This window comes from Amia ocellicauda, chromosome 6, assembly GCF_036373705.1.
Source record: "Amia ocellicauda isolate fAmiCal2 chromosome 6, fAmiCal2.hap1, whole genome shotgun sequence".
NCBI classification, from domain to species: Eukaryota; Metazoa; Chordata; class Actinopteri; order Amiiformes; family Amiidae; genus Amia; species Amia ocellicauda.
Window position 1 is genome coordinate 13,786,898 of NC_089855.1, and position 22,891 is coordinate 13,809,788.

Below are 22,891 nucleotides of genomic sequence, written 5' to 3' on the forward strand. Positions count from 1 at the left end.
TCACACAGAGTCGTCACAATCTGGAACAAACACCTCAGCTATGTGGTTGAATCTGAAAATTTGGGAACATTTAAAAATAGACTGGATAGGATCCTTGGATCACTTAGTTATTAATGGACACCATACAAGCACGATGGGTTGAATGGCCTCCTCTCGTTTGTAAACTTTCTTATGTTCTTATATACAGAAATCTTTAAATTAATGCGTATTTACAAGGCTCAAGTGACCTCTAGTGGGCATCTTAGGAACTCATAGGAACCTTTTAAAGAAAAAAAGTTGAATCTACAGTACAATATTGTTTAACCCTTTAGAAAACAAATATATTTTTATCTGACTCAAAAAAATACAACAGACATTGTACATTTGCACAAAAACAAAACAAAAAATAACACTTGTTATGACTGAGTACCCTGAGTATTCACCCTCCATTCATTACACTACATAAAACCAGCCTTTAAGGAACTTAGGAATGTTTTTACAAGAAAATGCAAAACATTATGCATCCTAAATCTCATAATGGTTGAATGAAAACTGACTTAATGAACAATAAAACAGATATCATATGTGATATGGAAATAGCCCCAAAGACTAATTAAACGGCTTTTAAATCATAGCTCCTTCAACATACTAGTAAATACTAGCTAAATAAGAACAAGACAGTAGTGGATGGGACAGACAAAATATCTTATGGGACATTATATCATTACATTTGACTTCTCATACATTGCAGAATCACAAAGAATATTAATAAAGCAGATCACCATCATCTAATTTAATTTTTGGTGTAACGTTTTAGCAAATTTCCTAAAAGGTCAGATTCAAGTTAACTGTTCTGTAGGTTTAGCATTTATTAGCCCAATGAATCCAAAGACAAAAAAGTTCCAAGGAAGGCAGAGCACCATGACCTAAAGTATTATGTCAAATTAACTAACAAGTATCTATCCAAGTCATATCTGGATAAACGGTTATGATAGATTTAAAAATATATCCCCTGGGGAACAGTACATATTCACAATACAAAAGTACATATATATCCTGCTCCATGGACAATTTAATGAATGTAAAGTTTGTTAAAAAAACTGAAGAACCACAAGAAAGATAATTCACTTTAAACCACTGAAGGAATATAAGATACATGGAATAAACATAATTATTTCAGACCCATTTCCTTTGTTCAAACTTCCTCTCACCAAAGTTTACTTTTCGCTAAACATTTCTGGATTAAATTATATTTAACTCTTGGGTGCCCCCCAGTGATATTCTCCTTGCATAACACCTTTTTCAAACTAACAACTCAAGGGAGGCACTTTCTTACCCTGTAGATTTCACAATGGAGTGCTACATAAATAAAGACATAATTAAAAAAATCATGGAAATTTAGTTTAAAATTTGGAACTTTGGAAACATTGCTGGTGCAAAATAATAATAATAATAATAAAAAAACAGTTTTTACTTGTAACAACACTTAAATTACTAAACACTTTGGTGTTTATCACAGATAGGAACAAGGAACTCAGTTATTTATGTATACTTGGGATAACCACAACATAACAGAAGACTATAGTTTGAAAACTGCAGATTAACGATTCAACAAGGGGTGGTGGGGGTCGGGGGGTGTATAAATGAAGAGTGCATTATGCATTATGTAACACAGCATTACCAACACCCAATAAAATATATTCAAATGTGTAAGTCAATAGAAGGATTACTTACCCTCCACCCCCCAATTTGAACATAACTGCTGATTCGGGCTTTTTAACTGAAAGTTCAGGATCAGGTTTTTCAAGTCTGGAGGGAAAGTTACATTGTATAATGGTGTAGTGAAAATGCCTATCTTGAAGTTACAAAACTAAATGGCATGCTGACATACTGCCAGGCTATGGATGTCTTAAAGGTCAGGAAAAGACCCACATATGCCTGTCAGTTTCCCTCTTGCCTGTGTATGTAACAGAGACTTGCAGATTCTCAGAGACAGAAGCAGGCTATCAACAATGGCTTTCAAACAGTCTCTGAGCTCCTTTAAGGCCATATCTGAGTGGCATCCCTCAGGGCTGGTAGCCATGCGCCGGCAGATGTTTCGCAACTCAATACTGTCCTGAGAGAGAGAGAGAGAGAGAGAGAGAGAGAGAGAGAGAGAGAGAGAGAGAGAGAGAGACACTAAGCTTGGCATAGTATTGAAACATGCAGTGGCAAAGCAAACCTGGTACTGCAGATTAAACATACATTAAACAATCTTCAGTAAAATATAAATAAGTGGGACTATAAAACTATACCTCTCGTGATCTCTATTTACACAAAACCATGCGTTGATCTAGGAGTTAAAAAAATCCAGTTTTATTCATGCAAAAATCAACAAAACATGCAACAATGTATGAACTAGATCTTTATATTGAATTGTGTGCATAGAGAGACTCTTACCTTGGGGTGCAATATCATGCCATCCTCCCGAGAGACAAAGCCACACATGTCCTGCTCCACTGAGATGAGCTGGGAAAGTATCTCATGTAACCTTGTGAAAGTACCCTCCCGAGCTTTCTGTGCCAGTGTGCGCACTTTCTTTCTGCTGTCCAGCCCAGAAACAAAGCCCAAACCCCCACTGAAAGCACGCCTTTCCTTTACAGGACAGTCCTGCTTAGAAATAAACATATTCCGGACGTCTGCTTGCCTTTCCAAACCACCCTGGCAATCAGTCTTCAGCCTTTCCTGTAAAGGCACCTGCTTGAGCAACGCCAACGCTTCAATCTGATGCGCAATGGACACGTTAAACAGAACAGACGAGCACATTTGAACACCCCGAAGCTTGCTGGAAAAAAACCCAAATGAGCAAAACAAAGAACCCCTCACCACTTACTGAACCGCTCACTATTAGCACAGCAGGCGTGAAAGAGCGCCTCCTAACCAGATTAAAACTTGAATGGCAAACATTTCTAATGCGCCAAGGCAACAGCAATAACTTTCAATTTGCGCATTTGCATCGGGGTTCGTTTAACAAGAAAGAGGTTTTCTTTGAAAGAAAATTGAGTCTAGCTTGTTTTGAATTACCTTGTCTATGTAGAATTACATTGATAAAGTGATATGAAAATACAACATAGATAATGTTTATCCAGAACGCAAGTGACACCTGTATTATACCGCTTTCTTTGTGGTTTTTAACTACATTAGTCAGTCAAATTTGTTACTATACTATTCCACCGAGTGTTTCTGGAGAAGGAGTTGGAGCATTTTGTGTGCCAACTTTCAACTACTGTGGCTGGGATAATGCAAATGTTTTTAACAGCCCTTGAAGATAAGCTACCACTGAAGTATTGTGAAAAAGGGTTTATTAGTGCTTTTCTAATTGAAACTATATATAAATACTGTACCAATGTGTGTCGGTTTGAATCATGCAATACGTATATTGTTTTCCAAATCAACATCCAATATCCAAATATATTGATATATTTGCATTTACAAAAAAAATGTCATAAGTGAAAATGCATCTGACCTTTGTAATTTACTTTCTGATGTGTTATGTGCTCCATCATAGGCTATATGTCCAATCAAATCTTCCTAATTTATTATTCATAATATTTCAAATAAGTTCCATACTTCCTGTCCTGAATGTAATTTCCTTGATATTTGAACACGTTTAATATTTTAATCCATCCAATGAAAATTGATTCACATCAGAAAATGTGTTATGGTGAGATTGGTAAATTACCTTTTTATTGTTAACTGTGATTGCTTTTCTTAATGTGTGTGTCCTATATCTGTGTATTTCATGTGTTTTATTGTTAAAATTAAAATTGTTAAAGGGCTCAAGTATAAAACAGTCCTAGGTCTCAGTTTTGATTTCCCTATATAAATAAAGGTCATTTTCATAAACCGAGTTTGTAGAAATTATAAACTTTCTCAACTTAAATAAGCATGTAAAGAAAGTTGCAGATTTTATTTTCCTTGCCAAGGAAGCTCTTATTATTGAAATGCAAAACTGATATTATAATGACATATGACTTAACATCTGTTGTGCGCCAACATAAATATAATCTCACATGCCAAAGTTGATATTTAGTTATTAAAGGCACAACAAAACCAGGCCTTAAGTAGATTTACACTATATTTAGACCGTAAACAACCATATGACATGGGTCTGGGTTAAGAGACCTTGCTGAATTTCACAGTGCTGTGTAACTGAACATTTTAATTCACAACCAGCTCTAAAATCATCAATGAAGTATGTGGAATGAACTTGCTGAAACTGCTTATCTGTGTAATATACAGTAATCTCTCAGTTTCATATATTGGCCCAATTTAAACTTGTAATTAATACCTCTTAATTTATTATAGGAAACCTATAATTTTACTCTGCAGAATTGTAGTTTATTGTATTTGAAATACACTTGTTCATAACGGATTCCTTGTCATAAGTTAACAATGCTCCCTTGTGTGCAATTCATAGGCAAGCCTTGATAATACTTATCTTCTTTTTGGAAGTCATATATTTGGCTATAAATGTTTGTTATTCAGTATGAAACTGATCTCTTTTATTATGCTTATTATTAGGATAACAAAAATGCGAGCTGCAGGGAATTCAATGGTTTATTTTTTCAGCCCTGACATTACTTTATGATGACACGACCACCTTTGTCTGAGGAATCCATATTTGTCTATTGCAATGTAGTTTATTTTTTAACAAGTATTTCTAGATATCTGTATAATAAACTTTCCCTTAATAATGTTGTTCTGGTGTTCATAAATATTAAGAAGAAAACTTCTGGCACCTTAGGACATTTGCTTTCATTGAGATGTCAATGCAAATACATACGCATAAATATAGATTTGAATGGATTAAAAAAACAAGGAAACTTTTTGCTGTTTTACTAAAAAACATGAATCAATTAGGGTTTACTAAGGAAGGCCTGCTAAAAAGTACTACGACTAAACACAAGTAGTATAATTGTTTTAATGGCATTGTTATTTTAAAAACATCCTGATATCACATGGTAATAAACATGTTTTAATATTTCTGCACCGCCCCACGAAGAAAAAGGAAATAAGTCATACTGTGATCTCTGTGCACTGCGCTTGTACCTACATCCCTTTTAGCAGATTGACATGATCTGTATGATGACGGCCCCTTTAAAATGACGTCAGTGGGACATACCAACTTTTAAGGGGATAGAATAAGCAGGGCAATCTTAAATATTTTTATATGAAATAGTATACACACACATAGCACACAGGTAGTCAAGTGAGCCCCTTTAGTATCCTTTTCAAAACGTTGAATATGTGTTTATTGATTCATAACGAACGATAAACAAAACCACTGCAAATATGGACCCCTGTGTAATGTAGAACATATTTTACCGCCATTTTTTTGTCTTGTGGTGAAGTTTCATAGAGGAGGAATACATTTGCAACACGTTGTGCAGCCTTTAGTTTTTTCCCCCAATAACGTTTCCTTCATCTGTCAAAAATGACGACAAGAAGAAAGCGTCGTACAAATGCACAGGCAGATCAGTGGGTTGTTATTGCTGCAGGTAAGACGCACACGGTATGCAATAATACGCCCTAGCAAAGTTGTTACTACATATGATAAACATTCATCATACACAAAGCGTATTTGCGTCGGTGTAGCTTAAAATAAAAGGTGTACTGGCTGTATCACGGAAATAGTTAAGTATGTATTTCAAGCATATTATTATTAGTATTATTTTTTGATTTGTAAACAGGGTGTATTGGAGACATTTAACACTTCTTGGCGTGTTATTGCGTCTGCTGGTGTGTCTTTCGAGAATGTGCGCATGCGCAAGAGTCATCCGTATTGGTGGCGTTCTTGTAGCGCAGATTTCCGCAGATTTGCAGAATCCCAGCGATCCCATTGGTGGAGCAACGCAGGCACACGCAGAACCGAGGACATCTGCGCGATTGAGCTTAATACACAAGGCATATGCTGATTGTATATGTTTGCAAAATAACAATTTAATTTAATGAATTATCCAATTGTTTTTTTTTCTTCATGTGTATAATATCAGAGGAATACCGGTCATGAAGGTACCATGAATTTTTAAATGCAGGATTTCAGTAGAATTCAGTCAAGGGCCAATTTGTTTAAATACTGTATGAAAAACTACATAGTGTACATCTCTATGCTAATGGTGAATTAAAACACGAATGATACGACTTCATACAGGTAGCTCAGATAATGGTAATTTGGTTTTGTTCATTTGATGCCTAATTTGTATGACATACTAAAGATTAGGTGTGCTCTTGTCAATATGTGAGTTAGGTCAGCTAGATCAGGCTTTTACTGAAACAGTGCAACGTTGCCTATTAGTTTAAGTTAAATGACTTTATTCTGCTTACAGATTCGGTACTCGATTCAACAGCGAAGAAAAGCAGCGATCCTGTCTTTGTCAGACTGCGGAATCCAACAACAGGTAAACCGGCAGCCCGTCTCTCAGAGGTGTGACTGTTATTTCAGTTCATAATCTCTGTCTGACTCCAGATTACACTTGTACACTAATAGACAGGGATGCAAAAGGTAGCTTTTAAGATCAATACACATGTCAGCTTCAAAACAGAAAACACCCCAAAGCAAGAAAGCGAAACAGATGTTAGCAAGTTCTAAAATCAGTGCATTTGTAAATGTTAAAGGCTGGCCACACCACTTCAGATTTTCTACCCATTAGTTACTGAGTTACATATTTATACCCTTTTTCAAATACTTTCTAATCCACAGAGGGCAACATGGTGAGCAGTTACATTAATATATCAACCACAAAGAGGGTATGACAGTGACTTTGTTTCCTTGTCAGGCGATGGTTCTCTGTACATGTTTGGGAGTGAACCGCTGCAGCTGTATGAGGTGAAAGCTTTTAATGAAGACTATCACTCTTGGTTCATCGGTCAAACAGTGCAGCAAGGTGAGTACCGTGTCCTCTGTCTGTTCTGGGTGCTTCTCAGTGTTGTGTGTCAGAGGTCAAAGGTGAGACACTTTGACCTGCCATACTGTGGCCTCCCTACCTTCAATAATACTCTCCTATTTGAGGAAACTAGTGATTTGCATATTTGCTGACGTGTCTTGTTGATTGAAATTTCTATGTGATTAGTAAAGTAGTAAATAAATCAAATCTGGATGAAATACCTTTTTAATACCCAAGTCTTTTACTAATGCATATAAATATAAACGTACATTTGTAGATGGGAGACTGTTGTATATCACACCAATGGATCCACTCTACCTTGTGATGCCCTACCTGTTAAAAGCTGCAAAAGAGGTAAGTTCAGAGGGAAGATGCATTTCATTTCTGATCAATCACATTTGTCATGCTTTGAAAATCATACAACACGATCCTATGTAGTTTTAAAGTGTAAATACACCAAGAAAAAATGCCAGCTTTGGCCTGAACTTGAGCTGCACATAAGGTCCCGCTGCTAATTTTGATTGTCATATATGTGTGTCATGACTAGTATGAATTAGGGAGAGCTTGTGTGCTGTGGCTCAGATTTGTGCATGTTGTGCATCTTCCTCAGGGCAAATTCCAGCCTGTGCAGCAGATCGTGGTGGATGAAGATTTCCCAAATTGCAGCAGACTGCTCAAATGCTCACATATACTCAAATCCCTTTGTCATGTCACAGAGGAGAAAGGTAATTGAAATCAGTTACTTGGAAAATTATGTGCAGTTATGAGAGGCTGTTTCTGCCAGCTCAGGTTCTGGAGCGGGGGTGATTTGGAAATATAGTTTTAAATATAGTTTTTTTTAGTTATTACATGATGTGTATTTAGATGTTTGAGATGAGTTATAGTTCCTTGATTATTTGGGCATCTAGCAGTTCAGCTGAAGATCAACATAGATACCAGAAGTAAATTAAAATGAAATAATTGGTTCTAGTGTTCTGAATGTTTTATCGCTGTAGAAATACTAATATAAACCAGAATATAATTTTACATTCTATAGATGTAACTATGTGATATACAACAATAGCAAAATAACATTTTAGTGTTAGCTAAAGAAATATGAAATATTGTGCCCATCCTTTGATTCCTCTCAGAAGTGGGAAGCCAGAAGTTTCATAGATACAGCCAGGAGAAGACAATGAAATGGTTAAATAAAAAGGTAAATGTTTATGATGGTTTATTAATGATAATTAAAGATGTTTTGGTAGAGTTAGGTATTTAACTGAGCTCTGAATTTTTATTTTTGGTTATTCATTAGGAAACCTGAAATGGCATATTACAACAAAGATGCTTTTAACTGTCCGTTCCCTTCACTAGAAATAATGCTTTGAATTCAAATGTGTGTACGGATTTATGCAACAAAAAGTATTTTTCTGCAAAATTGGTTGTACTTAGAAATGTGTCCTTATAAGTGGCTTGGTATTTGTGCTCAATGGCAGCTATAGTGGCTGCCATCAGACTCAATGTAGCTAGTAAACAATCAATATAATATCCCAAAGTCCACTGCTGCTGTGTAATCACTGAAGAATGGCTTCTTACTCTTTTTAGGTGGACAGGACAGTGAAAGCTCTAAAAAGTAGTCAAACTTGTGTGGGTGGAGGAGTGAAATCTTCCACATTTATCAGAACTACTCAACAGTCAGATGCACAAGAAGGTTGGATTTTTCAAGGCTTCTCAGTTGGTTTTGTTTAAAATATTTAAATGTGAACATGCAATTCTTTAACACAATCAACAGTTGAACCAGGAATTGTCTTCCATACAATGTATTATTATTATTTCTTTCTTTCTTTAATAGACACCCTGTCCAGGGCGACTTACAAAATATAAGAGCAATAATAGTGCAGTTCAAGGCATAATGCAATGTACAAATTCCAATGTACACAAGTGAAAATATACAAAGGAAGCGAGATATACAGTAAACAATATATAAGTCTTACATCCTAGATTGTAAAAACTAATAAGTGCAGACAAAAGTCACAGTTAAGAGCTAAGGGAAAGGGGGCATAGGGGAAATCAAAATAAACAATACGAGTACCTGTGTTGCAAAACCAAGAAGCATGACAAAACGTTGTGTAAGTGCAATTTTAGAGGAGAATAAATGACTAAATTACAAGTACATTCTGAAAAGATGCATCTTGCAATTGGGTGCATTTCCTCTTAACCTAAGAATCAGGCTTGCCGTATTCTTAGCCACTGTGAAAATGGTACTAGTGTCTATAATATATGCAAAATATTTTTTCTTGTGTCTCAACTAAATTAGCAACCACCATTTGAAGAATGAGAGTGGCCTTCGATGGACAGTGGGGGAAAAAAGTATTTGATCCCCTGCTGATTTTGTACGTCTGCCCACTGACAAAGAAATGATCAGTCTATAATTTTAATGGTAGGTGTATTTTAACAGTGAGAGACAGAATAACAGCAAAAAAATCCAGAAAAACGCATTTCAAAAAAGTTATAAATTGATTTGCATGTTAATGAGGGAAATAAGTATTTGATCCCCTATCAATCAGCAAGATTTCTGGCTCCCAGGTGTCTTTTATACAGGTAACGAGCTCAGATTAGGAGCTTCTAATATCAGCTCGTTACCTGTATAAAAGACACCTGTCCACAGAAGCAATCAATCAATCAGATTCCAAACTCTCCACCATGGCCAAGACCAAATAGCTGTCCAAGGATGTCAGGGACAAGATTGTAGACCTACACAAGGCTGGAATGGGCTACTAGACCATCGCCAAGCAGCTTGGTGAGATGGTGACAACAGTTGGTGCGATTATTCACAAATGGAAGAAACACTAAATAACTGTCAGTCTCCCTCGGTCTGGGGCTCCATGCAAGATCTCACCTCGTGGAGTTTCAATGATCATGAGAACGGTGAGGAATCAGCCCAGAACTACACGGGAGGATCTTGTTAATGATCTCAAGGCAGCTGGGACCATAGTCACCAAGAAAACAATTGGTAACACACTACGCCGTGAAGGACTGAAATCCTGCAGCGCCCGCAAGGTCCCCCTGCTCAAGAAAGCACATGTACAGGCCCGTCTGAAGATTGCCAATGAACATCTGAATGATTCAGAGGAGAACTGGATGAAAGTGTTGTGGTCAGATGAGACCAAAATCAAGCTCTTTGGCATCAACTCAACTCACCGTGTTTGGAGGAGGAGGAATGACCCCAAGAACACCATCCCCACCGTCAAACATGGAGGTGGAAACATGCTTTGGGGGTGTTTTTCTGCTAAGGGGACAGGACAACTGCACCGCATCAAAGGGACGATGGACGGGGCCATGTACCGTCAAATCTTGGGTGAGAACCTCCTTCCCTCAGCCAGGGCATTGAAAATGGGTCGTGGATGGGTATTCCAGCATGACAATGACCCAAAACACACAGCCAAGGCAACAAAGGAGTGGCTCAAGAAGAAGCACATTAAGGTCCTGGAGTGGCCTAGCCAGATAGAAAATCTGTGGAGGGAGTTGAAGGTTCGATTGCCAAACGTCAGCCTTGTAACCTTAATGACTTGGAGAGGATCTGCAAAGAGGAGTGGGACAAAATCCCTCCTGAGATGTGTGCAAACCTGGTGGCCAACTACAAGAAACGTGTGACCTCTGTGATTGCCAACAAGGGTTTTCCCACCAAGTACTAAGTCGAAGGGGTCAAATACTTATTTCCCTCATTAACATGCAAATCAATTTATAACTTTTTTGAAATGAATTTTTCTGGATTTTTTTGTTGTTATTCTGTCTCTCACTGTTAAAATACACCTACCATTAAAATTATAGACTGATCATTTCTTTGTCAGTGGGCAAACGTACAAAATCAGCAGGGGATCAAATACTTTTTTCCCCCACTGTATATTGCTAAAATGTCTGACTTGCCCTCTGCGTGTGGGTACTGTTGGAATTGGAGCTCTTGTTCTTTATAGGCTTTGTCTGAACTGTTGGACTTATTCTTCCTCAGTTCCCTTCTCTTGCTCTCACTGTTTGCCTGCAGGTCTGACCTCGGCCAGCAGAGTGCACCATAACTCTGAGATTCAAGTTTGCCCCCTTCCTTCACCTTCTGTTTTAATCACATTCAAATCACTGGAACTGCAAGCATTTTTTATGTATGTTTATATTTAAAACATATCTTGCACATATGAGACTTGCATTAATCTACAGCACATTGAAAATACAAATATAACCCCCATGTATGCATTTTGCATATTCAGCTTATTGTTTTACCCCTTGAAAGTGATGCCATACTCCCCAGTGACAGTTAATGTCTGCTTATTCTCCAGAGGATTACCTGCGATATGCTCATGGTTTAATATCGGAGTATATTCCTGAAGATCTGAGCAAAGACCTCCTCAAGGATCTACAGTAAGTGTATCCCTACATGAAAACACTTGGGGACAGACATGTCTCACTCCACCTCCCTAATCCCTACACCTGCAACCAGGACAATGTCTGTGCTGAAAGGCTAGGACACAGACAAGGGCTTTGGGTTACTAATCCACAGTTCCTCTTACGACTCTGATCCGCTTCTCACTGTGATGGGTTCTCTTCAGCTGTGGCATGTTTTAAATGTAACGCCAATCTCTAAAATTGGGACGACAGTTGTAAACCTGACTGACTGCAAAGTGTTTCTGTGTTTTCATATAAACAGACATGACTTTCGTATCCCTACCAGCATCAGGTTCAATTGTCAGTTTATTCAGTTAATCTGTGTAATATACAGTAATCTCTCAGTTTCATATATTGGCCCAATTTAAACTTGTAATTAATACCTCTTAATTTATTATAGGAAACCTATAATTTTACTCTGCAGAATTGTAGTTTATTGTATTTGAAATACACTTGTTCATAACGGATTCCTTGTCATAAGTTAACAATGCTCCCTTGTGTGCAATTCATAGGCAAGCCTTGATAATACTTATCTTCTTTTTGGAAGTCATATATTTGGCTATAAATGTTTGTTATTCAGTATGAAACTGATCTCTTTTATTATGCTTATTATTAGGATAACAAAAATGCGAGCTGCAGGGAATTCAATGGTTTATTTTTTCAGCCCTGACATTACTTTATGATGACACGACCACCTTTGTCTGAGGAATCCATATTTGTCTATTGCAATGTAGTTTATTTTTTAACAAGTATTTCTAGATATCTGTATAATAAACTTTCCCTTAATAATGTTGTTCTGGTGTTCATAAATATTAAGAAGAAAACTTCTGGCACCTTAGGACATTTGCTTTCATTGAGATGTCAATGCAAATACATACGCATAAATATAGATTTGAATGGATTAAAAAAACAAGGAAACTTTTTGCTGTTTTACTAAAAAACATGAATCAATTAGGGTTTACTAAGGAAGGCCTGCTAAAAAGTACTACGACTAAACACAAGTAGTATAATTGTTTTAATGGCATTGTTATTTTAAAAACATCCTGATATCACATGGTAATAAACATGTTTTAATATTTCTGCACCGCCCCACGAAGAAAAAGGAAATAAGTCATACTGTGATCTCTGTGCACTGCGCTTGTACCTACATCCCTTTTAGCAGATTGACATGATCTGTATGATGACGGCCCCTTTAAAATGACGTCAGTGGGACATACCAACTTTTAAGGGGATAGAATAAGCAGGGCAATCTTAAATATTTTTATATGAAATAGTATACACACACATAGCACACAGGTAGTCAAGTGAGCCCCTTTAGTATCCTTTTCAAAACGTTGAATATGTGTTTATTGATTCATAACGAACGATAAACAAAACCACTGCAAATATGGACCCCTGTGTAATGTAGAACATATTTTACCGCCATTTTTTTGTCTTGTGGTGAAGTTTCATAGAGGAGGAATACATTTGCAACACGTTGTGCAGCCTTTAGTTTTTTCCCCCAATAACGTTTCCTTCATCTGTCAAAAATGACGACAAGAAGAAAGCGTCGTACAAATGCACAGGCAGATCAGTGGGTTGTTATTGCTGCAGGTAAGACGCACACGGTATGCAATAATACGCCCTAGCAAAGTTGTTACTACATATGATAAACATTCATCATACACAAAGCGTATTTGCGTCGGTGTAGCTTAAAATAAAAGGTGTACTGGCTGTATCACGGAAATAGTTAAGTATGTATTTCAAGCATATTATTATTAGTATTATTTTTTGATTTGTAAACAGGGTGTATTGGAGACATTTAACACTTCTTGGCGTGTTATTGCGTCTGCTGGTGTGTCTTTCGAGAATGTGCGCATGCGCAAGAGTCATCCGTATTGGTGGCGTTCTTGTAGCGCAGATTTCCGCAGATTTGCAGAATCCCAGCGATCCCATTGGTGGAGCAACGCAGGCACACGCAGAACCGAGGACATCTGCGCGATTGAGCTTAATACACAAGGCATATGCTGATTGTATATGTTTGCAAAATAACAATTTAATTTAATGAATTATCCAATTGTTTTTTTTTCTTCATGTGTATAATATCAGAGGAATACCGGTCATGAAGGTACCATGAATTTTTAAATGCAGGATTTCAGTAGAATTCAGTCAAGGGCCAATTTGTTTAAATACTGTATGAAAAACTACATAGTGTACATCTCTATGCTAATGGTGAATTAAAACACGAATGATACGACTTCATACAGGTAGCTCAGATAATGGTAATTTGGTTTTGTTCATTTGATGCCTAATTTGTATGACATACTAAAGATTAGGTGTGCTCTTGTCAATATGTGAGTTAGGTCAGCTAGATCAGGCTTTTACTGAAACAGTGCAACGTTGCCTATTAGTTTAAGTTAAATGACTTTATTCTGCTTACAGATTCGGTACTCGATTCAACAGCGAAGAAAAGCAGCGATCCTGTCTTTGTCAGACTGCGGAATCCAACAACAGGTAAACCGGCAGCCCGTCTCTCAGAGGTGTGACTGTTATTTCAGTTCATAATCTCTGTCTGACTCCAGATTACACTTGTACACTAATAGACAGGGATGCAAAAGGTAGCTTTTAAGATCAATACACATGTCAGCTTCAAAACAGAAAACACCCCAAAGCAAGAAAGCGAAACAGATGTTAGCAAGTTCTAAAATCAGTGCATTTGTAAATGTTAAAGGCTGGCCACACCACTTCAGATTTTCTACCCATTAGTTACTGAGTTACATATTTATACCCTTTTTCAAATACTTTCTAATCCACAGAGGGCAACATGGTGAGCAGTTACATTAATATATCAACCACAAAGAGGGTATGACAGTGACTTTGTTTCCTTGTCAGGCGATGGTTCTCTGTACATGTTTGGGAGTGAACCGCTGCAGCTGTATGAGGTGAAAGCTTTTAATGAAGACTATCACTCTTGGTTCATCGGTCAAACAGTGCAGCAAGGTGAGTACCGTGTCCTCTGTCTGTTCTGGGTGCTTCTCAGTGTTGTGTGTCAGAGGTCAAAGGTGAGACACTTTGACCTGCCATACTGTGGCCTCCCTACCTTCAATAATACTCTCCTATTTGAGGAAACTAGTGATTTGCATATTTGCTGACGTGTCTTGTTGATTGAAATTTCTATGTGATTAGTAAAGTAGTAAATAAATCAAATCTGGATGAAATACCTTTTTAATACCCAAGTCTTTTACTAATGCATATAAATATAAACGTACATTTGTAGATGGGAGACTGTTGTATATCACACCAATGGATCCACTCTACCTTGTGATGCCCTACCTGTTAAAAGCTGCAAAAGAGGTAAGTTCAGAGGGAAGATGCATTTCATTTCTGATCAATCACATTTGTCATGCTTTGAAAATCATACAACACGATCCTATGTAGTTTTAAAGTGTAAATACACCAAGAAAAAATGCCAGCTTTGGCCTGAACTTGAGCTGCACATAAGGTCCCGCTGCTAATTTTGATTGTCATATATGTGTGTCATGACTAGTATGAATTAGGGAGAGCTTGTGTGCTGTGGCTCAGATTTGTGCATGTTGTGCATCTTCCTCAGGGCAAATTCCAGCCTGTGCAGCAGATCGTGGTGGATGAAGATTTCCCAAATTGCAGCAGACTGCTCAAATGCTCACATATACTCAAATCCCTTTGTCATGTCACAGAGGAGAAAGGTAATTGAAATCAGTTACTTGGAAAATTATGTGCAGTTATGAGAGGCTGTTTCTGCCAGCTCAGGTTCTGGAGCGGGGGTGATTTGGAAATATAGTTTTAAATATAGTTTTTTTTAGTTATTACATGATGTGTATTTAGATGTTTGAGATGAGTTATAGTTCCTTGATTATTTGGGCATCTAGCAGTTCAGCTGAAGATCAACATAGATACCAGAAGTAAATTAAAATGAAATAATTGGTTCTAGTGTTCTGAATGTTTTATCGCTGTAGAAATACTAATATAAACCAGAATATAATTTTACATTCTATAGATGTAACTATGTGATATACAACAATAGCAAAATAACATTTTAGTGTTAGCTAAAGAAATATGAAATATTGTGCCCATCCTTTGATTCCTCTCAGAAGTGGGAAGCCAGAAGTTTCATAGATACAGCCAGGAGAAGACAATGAAATGGTTAAATAAAAAGGTAAATGTTTATGATGGTTTATTAATGATAATTAAAGATGTTTTGGTAGAGTTAGGTATTTAACTGAGCTCTGAATTTTTATTTTTGGTTATTCATTAGGAAACCTGAAATGGCATATTACAACAAAGATGCTTTTAACTGTCCGTTCCCTTCACTAGAAATAATGCTTTGAATTCAAATGTGTGTACGGATTTATGCAACAAAAAGTATTTTTCTGCAAAATTGGTTGTACTTAGAAATGTGTCCTTATAAGTGGCTTGGTATTTGTGCTCAATGGCAGCTATAGTGGCTGCCATCAGACTCAATGTAGCTAGTAAACAATCAATATAATATCCCAAAGTCCACTGCTGCTGTGTAATCACTGAAGAATGGCTTCTTACTCTTTTTAGGTGGACAGGACAGTGAAAGCTCTAAAAAGTAGTCAAACTTGTGTGGGTGGAGGAGTGAAATCTTCCACATTTATCAGAACTACTCAACAGTCAGATGCACAAGAAGGTTGGATTTTTCAAGGCTTCTCAGTTGGTTTTGTTTAAAATATTTAAATGTGAACATGCAATTCTTTAACACAATCAACAGTTGAACCAGGAATTGTCTTCCATACAATGTATTATTATTATTTCTTTCTTTCTTTAATAGACACCCTGTCCAGGGCGACTTACAAAATATAAGAGCAATAATAGTGCAGTTCAAGGCATAATGCAATGTACAAATTCCAATGTACACAAGTGAAAATATACAAAGGAAGCGAGATATACAGTAAACAATATATAAGTCTTACATCCTAGATTGTAAAAACTAATAAGTGCAGACAAAAGTCACAGTTAAGAGCTAAGGGAAAGGGGGCATAGGGGAAATCAAAATAAACAATACGAGTACCTGTGTTGCAAAACCAAGAAGCATGACAAAACGTTGTGTAAGTGCAATTTTAGAGGAGAATAAATGACTAAATTACAAGTACATTCTGAAAAGATGCATCTTGCAATTGGGTGCATTTCCTCTTAACCTAAGAATCAGGCTTGCCGTATTCTTAGCCACTGTGAAAATGGTACTAGTGTCTATAATATATGCAAAATATTTTTTCTTGTGTCTCAACTAAATTAGCAACCACCATTTGAAGAATGAGAGTGGCCTTCGATGGACAGTGGGGGAAAAAAGTATTTGATCCCCTGCTGATTTTGTACGTCTGCCCACTGACAAAGAAATGATCAGTCTATAATTTTAATGGTAGGTGTATTTTAACAGTGAGAGACAGAATAACAGCAAAAAAATCCAGAAAAACGCATTTCAAAAAAGTTATAAATTGATTTGCATGTTAATGAGGGAAATAAGTATTTGATCCCCTATCAATCAGCAAGATTTCTGGCTCCCAGGTGTCTTTTATACAGGTAACGAGCTCAGATTAGGAGCTTCTAATATCAGCTCGTTACCTGTATAAAAGACACCTGTCCACAGAAGCAATCAATCAATCAGATTCCAAACTCTCCACCATGGCCAAGACCAAATAGCTGTCCAAGGATGTCAGGGACAAGATTGTAGACCTACACAAGGCTGGAATGGGCTACTAGACCATCGCCAAGCAGCTTGGTGAGATGGTGACAACAGTTGGTGCGATTATTCACAAATGGAAGAAACACTAAATAACTGTCAGTCTCCCTCGGTCTGGGGCTCCATGCAAGATCTCACCTCGTGGAGTTTCAATGATCATGAGAACGGTGAGGAATCAGCCCAGAACTACACGGGAGGATCTTGTTAATGATCTCAAGGCAGCTGGGACCATAGTCACCAAGAAAACAATTGGTAACACACTACGCCGTGAAGGACTGAAATCCTGCAGCGCCCGCAAGGTCCCCCTGCTCAAGAAAGCACATGTACAGGCCCGTCTGAAGATTGCCAATGAACATCTGAATGATTCAGAGGAGAACTGGATGAAAGTGTTGTGGTCAGATGAGACCAAAATCAAGCTCTTTGGCATCAACTCAACTCACCGTGTTTGGAGGAGGAGGAATGACCCCAAGAACACCATCCCCACCGTCAAACATGGAGGTGGAAACATGCTTTGGGGGTGTTTTTCTGCTAAGGGGACAGGACAACTGCACCGCATCAAAGGGACGATGGACGGGGCCATGTACCGTCAAATCTTGGGTGAGAACCTCCTTCCCTCAGCCAGGGCATTGAAAATGGGTCGTGGATGGGTATTCCAGCATGACAATGACCCAAAACACACAGCCAAGGCAACAAAGGAGTGGCTCAAGAAGAAGCACATTAAGGTCCTGGAGTGGCCTAGCCAGATAGAAAATCTGTGGAGGGAGTTGAAGGTTCGATTGCCAAACGTCAGCCTTGTAACCTTAATGACTTGGAGAGGATCTGCAAAGAGGAGTGGGACAAAATCCCTCCTGAGATGTGTGCAAACCTGGTGGCCAACTACAAGAAACGTGTGACCTCTGTGATTGCCAACAAGGGTTTTCCCACCAAGTACTAAGTCGAAGGGGTCAAATACTTATTTCCCTCATTAACATGCAAATCAATTTATAACTTTTTTGAAATGAATTTTTCTGGATTTTTTTGTTGTTATTCTGTCTCTCACTGTTAAAATACACCTACCATTAAAATTATAGACTGATCATTTCTTTGTCAGTGGGCAAACGTACAAAATCAGCAGGGGATCAAATACTTTTTTCCCCCACTGTATATTGCTAAAATGTCTGACTTGCCCTCTGCGTGTGGGTACTGTTGGAATTGGAGCTCTTGTTCTTTATAGGCTTTGTCTGAACTGTTGGACTTATTCTTCCTCAGTTCCCTTCTCTTGCTCTCACTGTTTGCCTGCAGGTCTGACCTCGGCCAGCAGAGTGCACCATAACTCTGAGATTCAAGTTTGCCCCCTTCCTTCACCTTCTGTTTTAATCACATTCAAATCACTGGAACTGCAAGCATTTTTTATGTATGTTTATATTTAAAACATATCTTGCACATATGAGACTTGCATTAATCTACAGCACATTGAAAATACAAATATAACCCCCATGTATGCATTTTGCATATTCAGCTTATTGTTTTACCCCTTGAAAGTGATGCCATACTCCCCAGTGACAGTTAATGTCTGCTTATTCTCCAGAGGATTACCTGCGATATGCTCATGGTTTAATATCGGAGTATATTCCTGAAGATCTGAGCAAAGACCTCCTCAAGGATCTACAGTAAGTGTATCCCTACATGAAAACACTTGGGGACAGACATGTCTCACTCCACCTCCCTAATCCCTACACCTGCAACCAGGACAATGTCTGTGCTGAAAGGCTAGGACACAGACAAGGGCTTTGGGTTACTAATCCACAGTTCCTCTTACGACTCTGATCCGCTTCTCACTGTGATGGGTTCTCTTCAGCTGTGGCATGTTTTAAATGTAACGCCAATCTCTAAAATTGGGACGACAGTTGTAAACCTGACTGACTGCAAAGTGTTTCTGTGTTTTCATATAAACAGACATGACTTTCGTATCCCTACCAGCATCAGGTTCAATTGTCAGTTTATTCAGTTTTATTTCTGTTTTAAGGCTGCCCGAGATTACAAGTCCAGGTGTGGAGCCACCAATGAAGGTATGTTCACTTCATTATTATTTAGTTGTAGCAAAACAACATCTCTGACAAAGTGTACTTTTTCTTTGAAAGTACAAAACGGTTTTGTTTTAGGTTAGTAATTAACAGACAGTTGGAATCAAGGTCTTTGCAAGCTTTTTATGTTTCTCTGGATTTTTAATGTTATTTAACCTCTGCCTGCACATCTTACAGATTTGGTTTTATGTAGTCAGAACTGACGAGCATTCTTTTATATAGTTATCCTTAGTTTCCATCAATGTCTTTTGTAATACCAATCTGATTGTTCATCACAAAAAAACAGCAATGATGCCAGCACATTCGTAAACATGATATTTAAATGCATATTTAAATATGGCATAGGAAATATTAATTTTAATGGAATTTCCTCTGTTAAAATGATAGTTTTTAAATGTTTTTTTCCCCTAACTTACCATCATATGTTTGTGTTTAATTACTGCATTGTTGAAACTAATGTATTAAAAAAGCACTGGTTGCTATATTTTTTTGTGTATCGCAAGCTGCATGTCTAAACCACATCATGCATGTTTTAAAAATGGGGTAAAAGTATACATTGTTGCCTGAACCTATGGAGCATGCATCAATCATCTCATATCCTCTTTAACATTTTGTTTTAGTACAAAGTAATTTGTTCTTACAACTAACAGCATCCAGCTTAGATCATAGTTTTGTATTCATGACCGTTAATTACTGACGGGCGGCGCTTCCTGACTCTCGTGTTACAGAAAAGGAAATTATCAGATAAACCTGTGGAAGCGGAAGAGGATTACACAAAGTTCAACAGTGGGGACCTCAACAAAAAAGTGAGTTCAAGTGCAATATAACTGTATACAGCCATCTTATATTTAGCAATTTAATCATATATTACATAAGGGCTTCACCTGGGATATCTAAAAAAAGCTGCATTGCAAAGCTGAGAACTGCACTGATCTGCATACTGTAAATTATTCTGCAAATATGAAGTGTTGATTCTTGAAGGAGATTTAAGGAAGAAGTGTAAATGACAGATTTTCAGGATAGCTGGTCTATAATGAAATACAGCATGGAAGTAAAATACAGCAGTATGTAATGCTGTAATGCAGTTGTTTCTTATCAAGATTAATTGAAGAATGCAGAGAAGACTGACTGTTTACAAATGATTCCCTGTTTTATATATTTGTTTCTTTCATTGATAGCCTGCAAAGAAGCTGACTGCAGCACAGAAAACTCTGGCCAAAGTGGACAAGACCGGCATGAAAAGCCTTTCTGCGTTCTTCTCCCCCAAAGTCAAAGCTGAGAAGAAATAAGTCTCCGTGTATATATTATGTTCAATAAAGTATTTTCTCTGTCAGCATGTGTTCACTTTGTATTTCTTTTCTTTTCTAAATAACACATTTATATTGTGATTTCCCTATATTATGAAGGAATTATATACATAAAACATACATATAATATTAGAGGTGCTATATGAGCTTAATTACAAATGCAAAAAGTGTGTGTTTATTTATTGATACTAATGGGACAATGATGTTACTTTAAGTAGAAGTCAGTGCATCTGAGGAATGTGGAGTCAAGCCTAGCAACTGAATTTCACTCTAATTGAAAACCGCTGCTCAACAGGGACAGACACGGCAATATTGCTAGACATTTGGTTCCTTAATGGGAAAGTCTGGGAAGAGTAATTGAATCTGCCAGTAGTAGACTAGTAAGTATCAGTATAGTGTTTGCTGAATGTAAAACAGCTAAGCCTAGATGTGTCCTTATAGTCCACACATTAGAATCCATAAATTTAAAGTGATTCATTTGGGTTATTACCATGTTCTCAAGGAGTAGCACTTTCTATGATGTAGCTCACATCGGAAGCTGCTTTCAATATCCAGCTACGTTTGCTGCTCTAATTAGCACTCGGAAGCCATTATCCTGACATCATTTTTATCAAATTCTAAAACTGAAAAATGTGATAGTAATTACTTTAATTAATCAGGTACATGGTATAAATTACTATCAATGGGTGTATGCCAACATTCAACTCTAAATTGCAGCACAACTAATTCTAGCTGAACAGTGGGACACCTCCATAATGGTCTTCGGAAATGAAATTTACCTCAAGTCTGCAAACGTAGTCCTTCTCAAACAACCCCAAAACTCAGGATTAAAACTCTATAGCTGAGCTGCTGTTGAATAACAATTAATACTAATAGTGCAAAAACATTCCTTTAAGGGTTTAGAAATAGCCTTTCCTTCATGTTTTGGTATACTTCACATTTCAATTACAAACACTTTGTTCAAAGAAATACCGCCAAGCCAGTAGTACACCTACTTAAAAACGTATCAATAGGAGACATGTGGCATTCAATAGTATGGATTCAAGATCAGATCAAGCTTATCATAGGGGGTCCATTTTTTGTTGAGCCTTTTGCCCTTTTGCTGTACAGTTGTATTTTTTGACCTAATTTGTAGCACGATTATGTTCAATAGGCCTACAAGAAAAGGTTATTTTTATTTTTAATTGCTTCCTCTGGGAAAAAAGGTATTGGTTTGAAAATGCTAAACTTTGACGTTTTGCTTCAAACGCTGTCAAAAGAGCACAATGGCCTGATCGTTAAACGTGTGCAAATCCGTCTGGCCTGTCAGACCCACGCATCTAACTACTTTCTCCACACGTGCAAACCCATGCTTCCACCAGTGCATCTCACCATTGACAAATGCATGAAAAAAACAAACTGAAGTTCAAACAAGCGCCAGTGCATTCGAAGCTTTACATTTGGAAAGTTAGTTAACAAACAGGGCGAGTGATTATTATATGTTTTGTATTTATTTTTTCCTCAGATAGTTCAGAAAAGGGGGAGAAAGATGAAAGACTTGCCAAAGGAGGGAAGCGGACGAACCAACATTATCTTACATATTATTATTGTTATATGCTGTTTTTTGCTGTGGTGTCTTATTCGCTAATGAAAATATATATTTGCTTAGACAATGCAATTGCTGACAACAATCTATTTAGCACAATAAACCAGGAACATGTAGGGGTCAGCAGTCATGATTTGGAGTTTGCTGCAATTGAGAACATGTTTAATCCAGACCTGGGGACTGTATGGAGGTTCTTGGTTCAAAGCACTTGGTGACAACTAACACTTCGTCAAGTTCTGAACCACAAGGTCATCCGCAGGTGCAATTGATCTATCATGTTGTACCTGCAGAAACTACAAAATGTTATATTAATTCTGTATTAGCAGCTGTGTCTATGGGATGTTCTTGTCATTTCTGTCTATTTTATATTCATTTTACGACTGCATTTTTGTAATGTTTAAATTGTACTTTGTATTGATTATATTACTGCACTGTTGTAATGCTTAAATTGAATTTTGTATTGATTTGTATGACTGCACTTTTGTAATGCTTCTATAAACTATTCGTTGCCAATGAAACGTGGATCTGCCCAGAAATAAATACTAATATTAATAATTCCAGTGATTCCAAGAATGGAGTTTAGAGGACCCTGGTGGTTTAAAGTGGTAGTGTAGTGCAAAAACAGCAATCAATGCTGAGCATGCTTAATATCAATACAATTTTTTATTTCATAAAAGCATTTTAATGTAAATAGATACACGCATAACAAAAACGTATATAAAAGCATTTTACCCTATTTGATTTTGCAGAATGTCTATAGTGATCTGAATGTTTTTGTAAGCACAAATGTACTGCTTTTGAAGCTTTGTGTCTGCAAATGTAAGCACAATTATACCTTTTGATAAGTGTGTTGTGTGTCTGTGCTCTCTCAATACAGGGTGTTTCAGACTCAGAAGATG

At 37.3% G+C, this 22,891-nt stretch overlaps 3 protein-coding genes across 4 annotated transcripts; 2 read left to right on the forward strand and 1 right to left on the reverse strand.

The window, feature by feature from the left end:
- Positions 1-218: 218 nt before the first annotated feature.
- On the reverse strand, positions 219-2,809 carry dleu7 (deleted in lymphocytic leukemia 7). Its single transcript, XM_066707561.1, has 2 exons — positions 2,419-2,809; positions 219-2,095 (listed from the first exon to the last, which is right to left on the reverse strand). The coding sequence occupies exons 1-2, from the start codon at positions 2,782-2,784 to the stop codon at positions 1,889-1,891; spliced, it is 573 nt and encodes a 190-aa protein (XP_066563658.1). The 5' UTR covers positions 2,785-2,809; the 3' UTR covers positions 219-1,888.
- A 2,542-nt stretch (positions 2,810-5,351) lies between these two features.
- Positions 5,352-11,314, forward strand: LOC136751003 (ribonuclease H2 subunit B-like). The gene is made up of 8 exons (XM_066706217.1): positions 5,352-5,519; positions 6,348-6,419; positions 6,798-6,905; positions 7,183-7,259; positions 7,516-7,630; positions 8,036-8,100; positions 8,490-8,595; positions 11,213-11,314. The coding sequence occupies exons 1-8, from the start codon at positions 5,456-5,458 to the stop codon at positions 11,296-11,298; spliced, it is 693 nt and encodes a 230-aa protein (XP_066562314.1). The 5' UTR covers positions 5,352-5,455; the 3' UTR covers positions 11,299-11,314.
- Positions 11,315-12,742: 1,428 nt separating this feature from the next.
- On the forward strand, positions 12,743-22,840 carry LOC136751004 (ribonuclease H2 subunit B). 2 transcript variants are annotated; one of them, XM_066706218.1, is made up of 11 exons: positions 12,744-12,911; positions 13,740-13,811; positions 14,190-14,297; positions 14,575-14,651; positions 14,908-15,022; positions 15,428-15,492; positions 15,882-15,987; positions 18,605-18,686; positions 19,043-19,085; positions 19,829-19,906; positions 20,279-20,433. In XM_066706218.1, the coding sequence occupies exons 1-11, from the start codon at positions 12,848-12,850 to the stop codon at positions 20,387-20,389; spliced, it is 921 nt and encodes a 306-aa protein (XP_066562315.1). In that variant the 5' UTR covers positions 12,744-12,847; the 3' UTR covers positions 20,390-20,433. The 2 variants fall into 2 exon arrangements, with proteins under 2 accessions (XP_066562316.1, XP_066562315.1); XM_066706219.1 differs by lacking the exons at positions 19,829-19,906; positions 20,279-20,433 and adding an exon at positions 21,912-22,840 and having other exon boundaries at positions 12,743-12,911.
- The last annotated feature ends 51 nt before the right edge of the window (positions 22,841-22,891 follow it).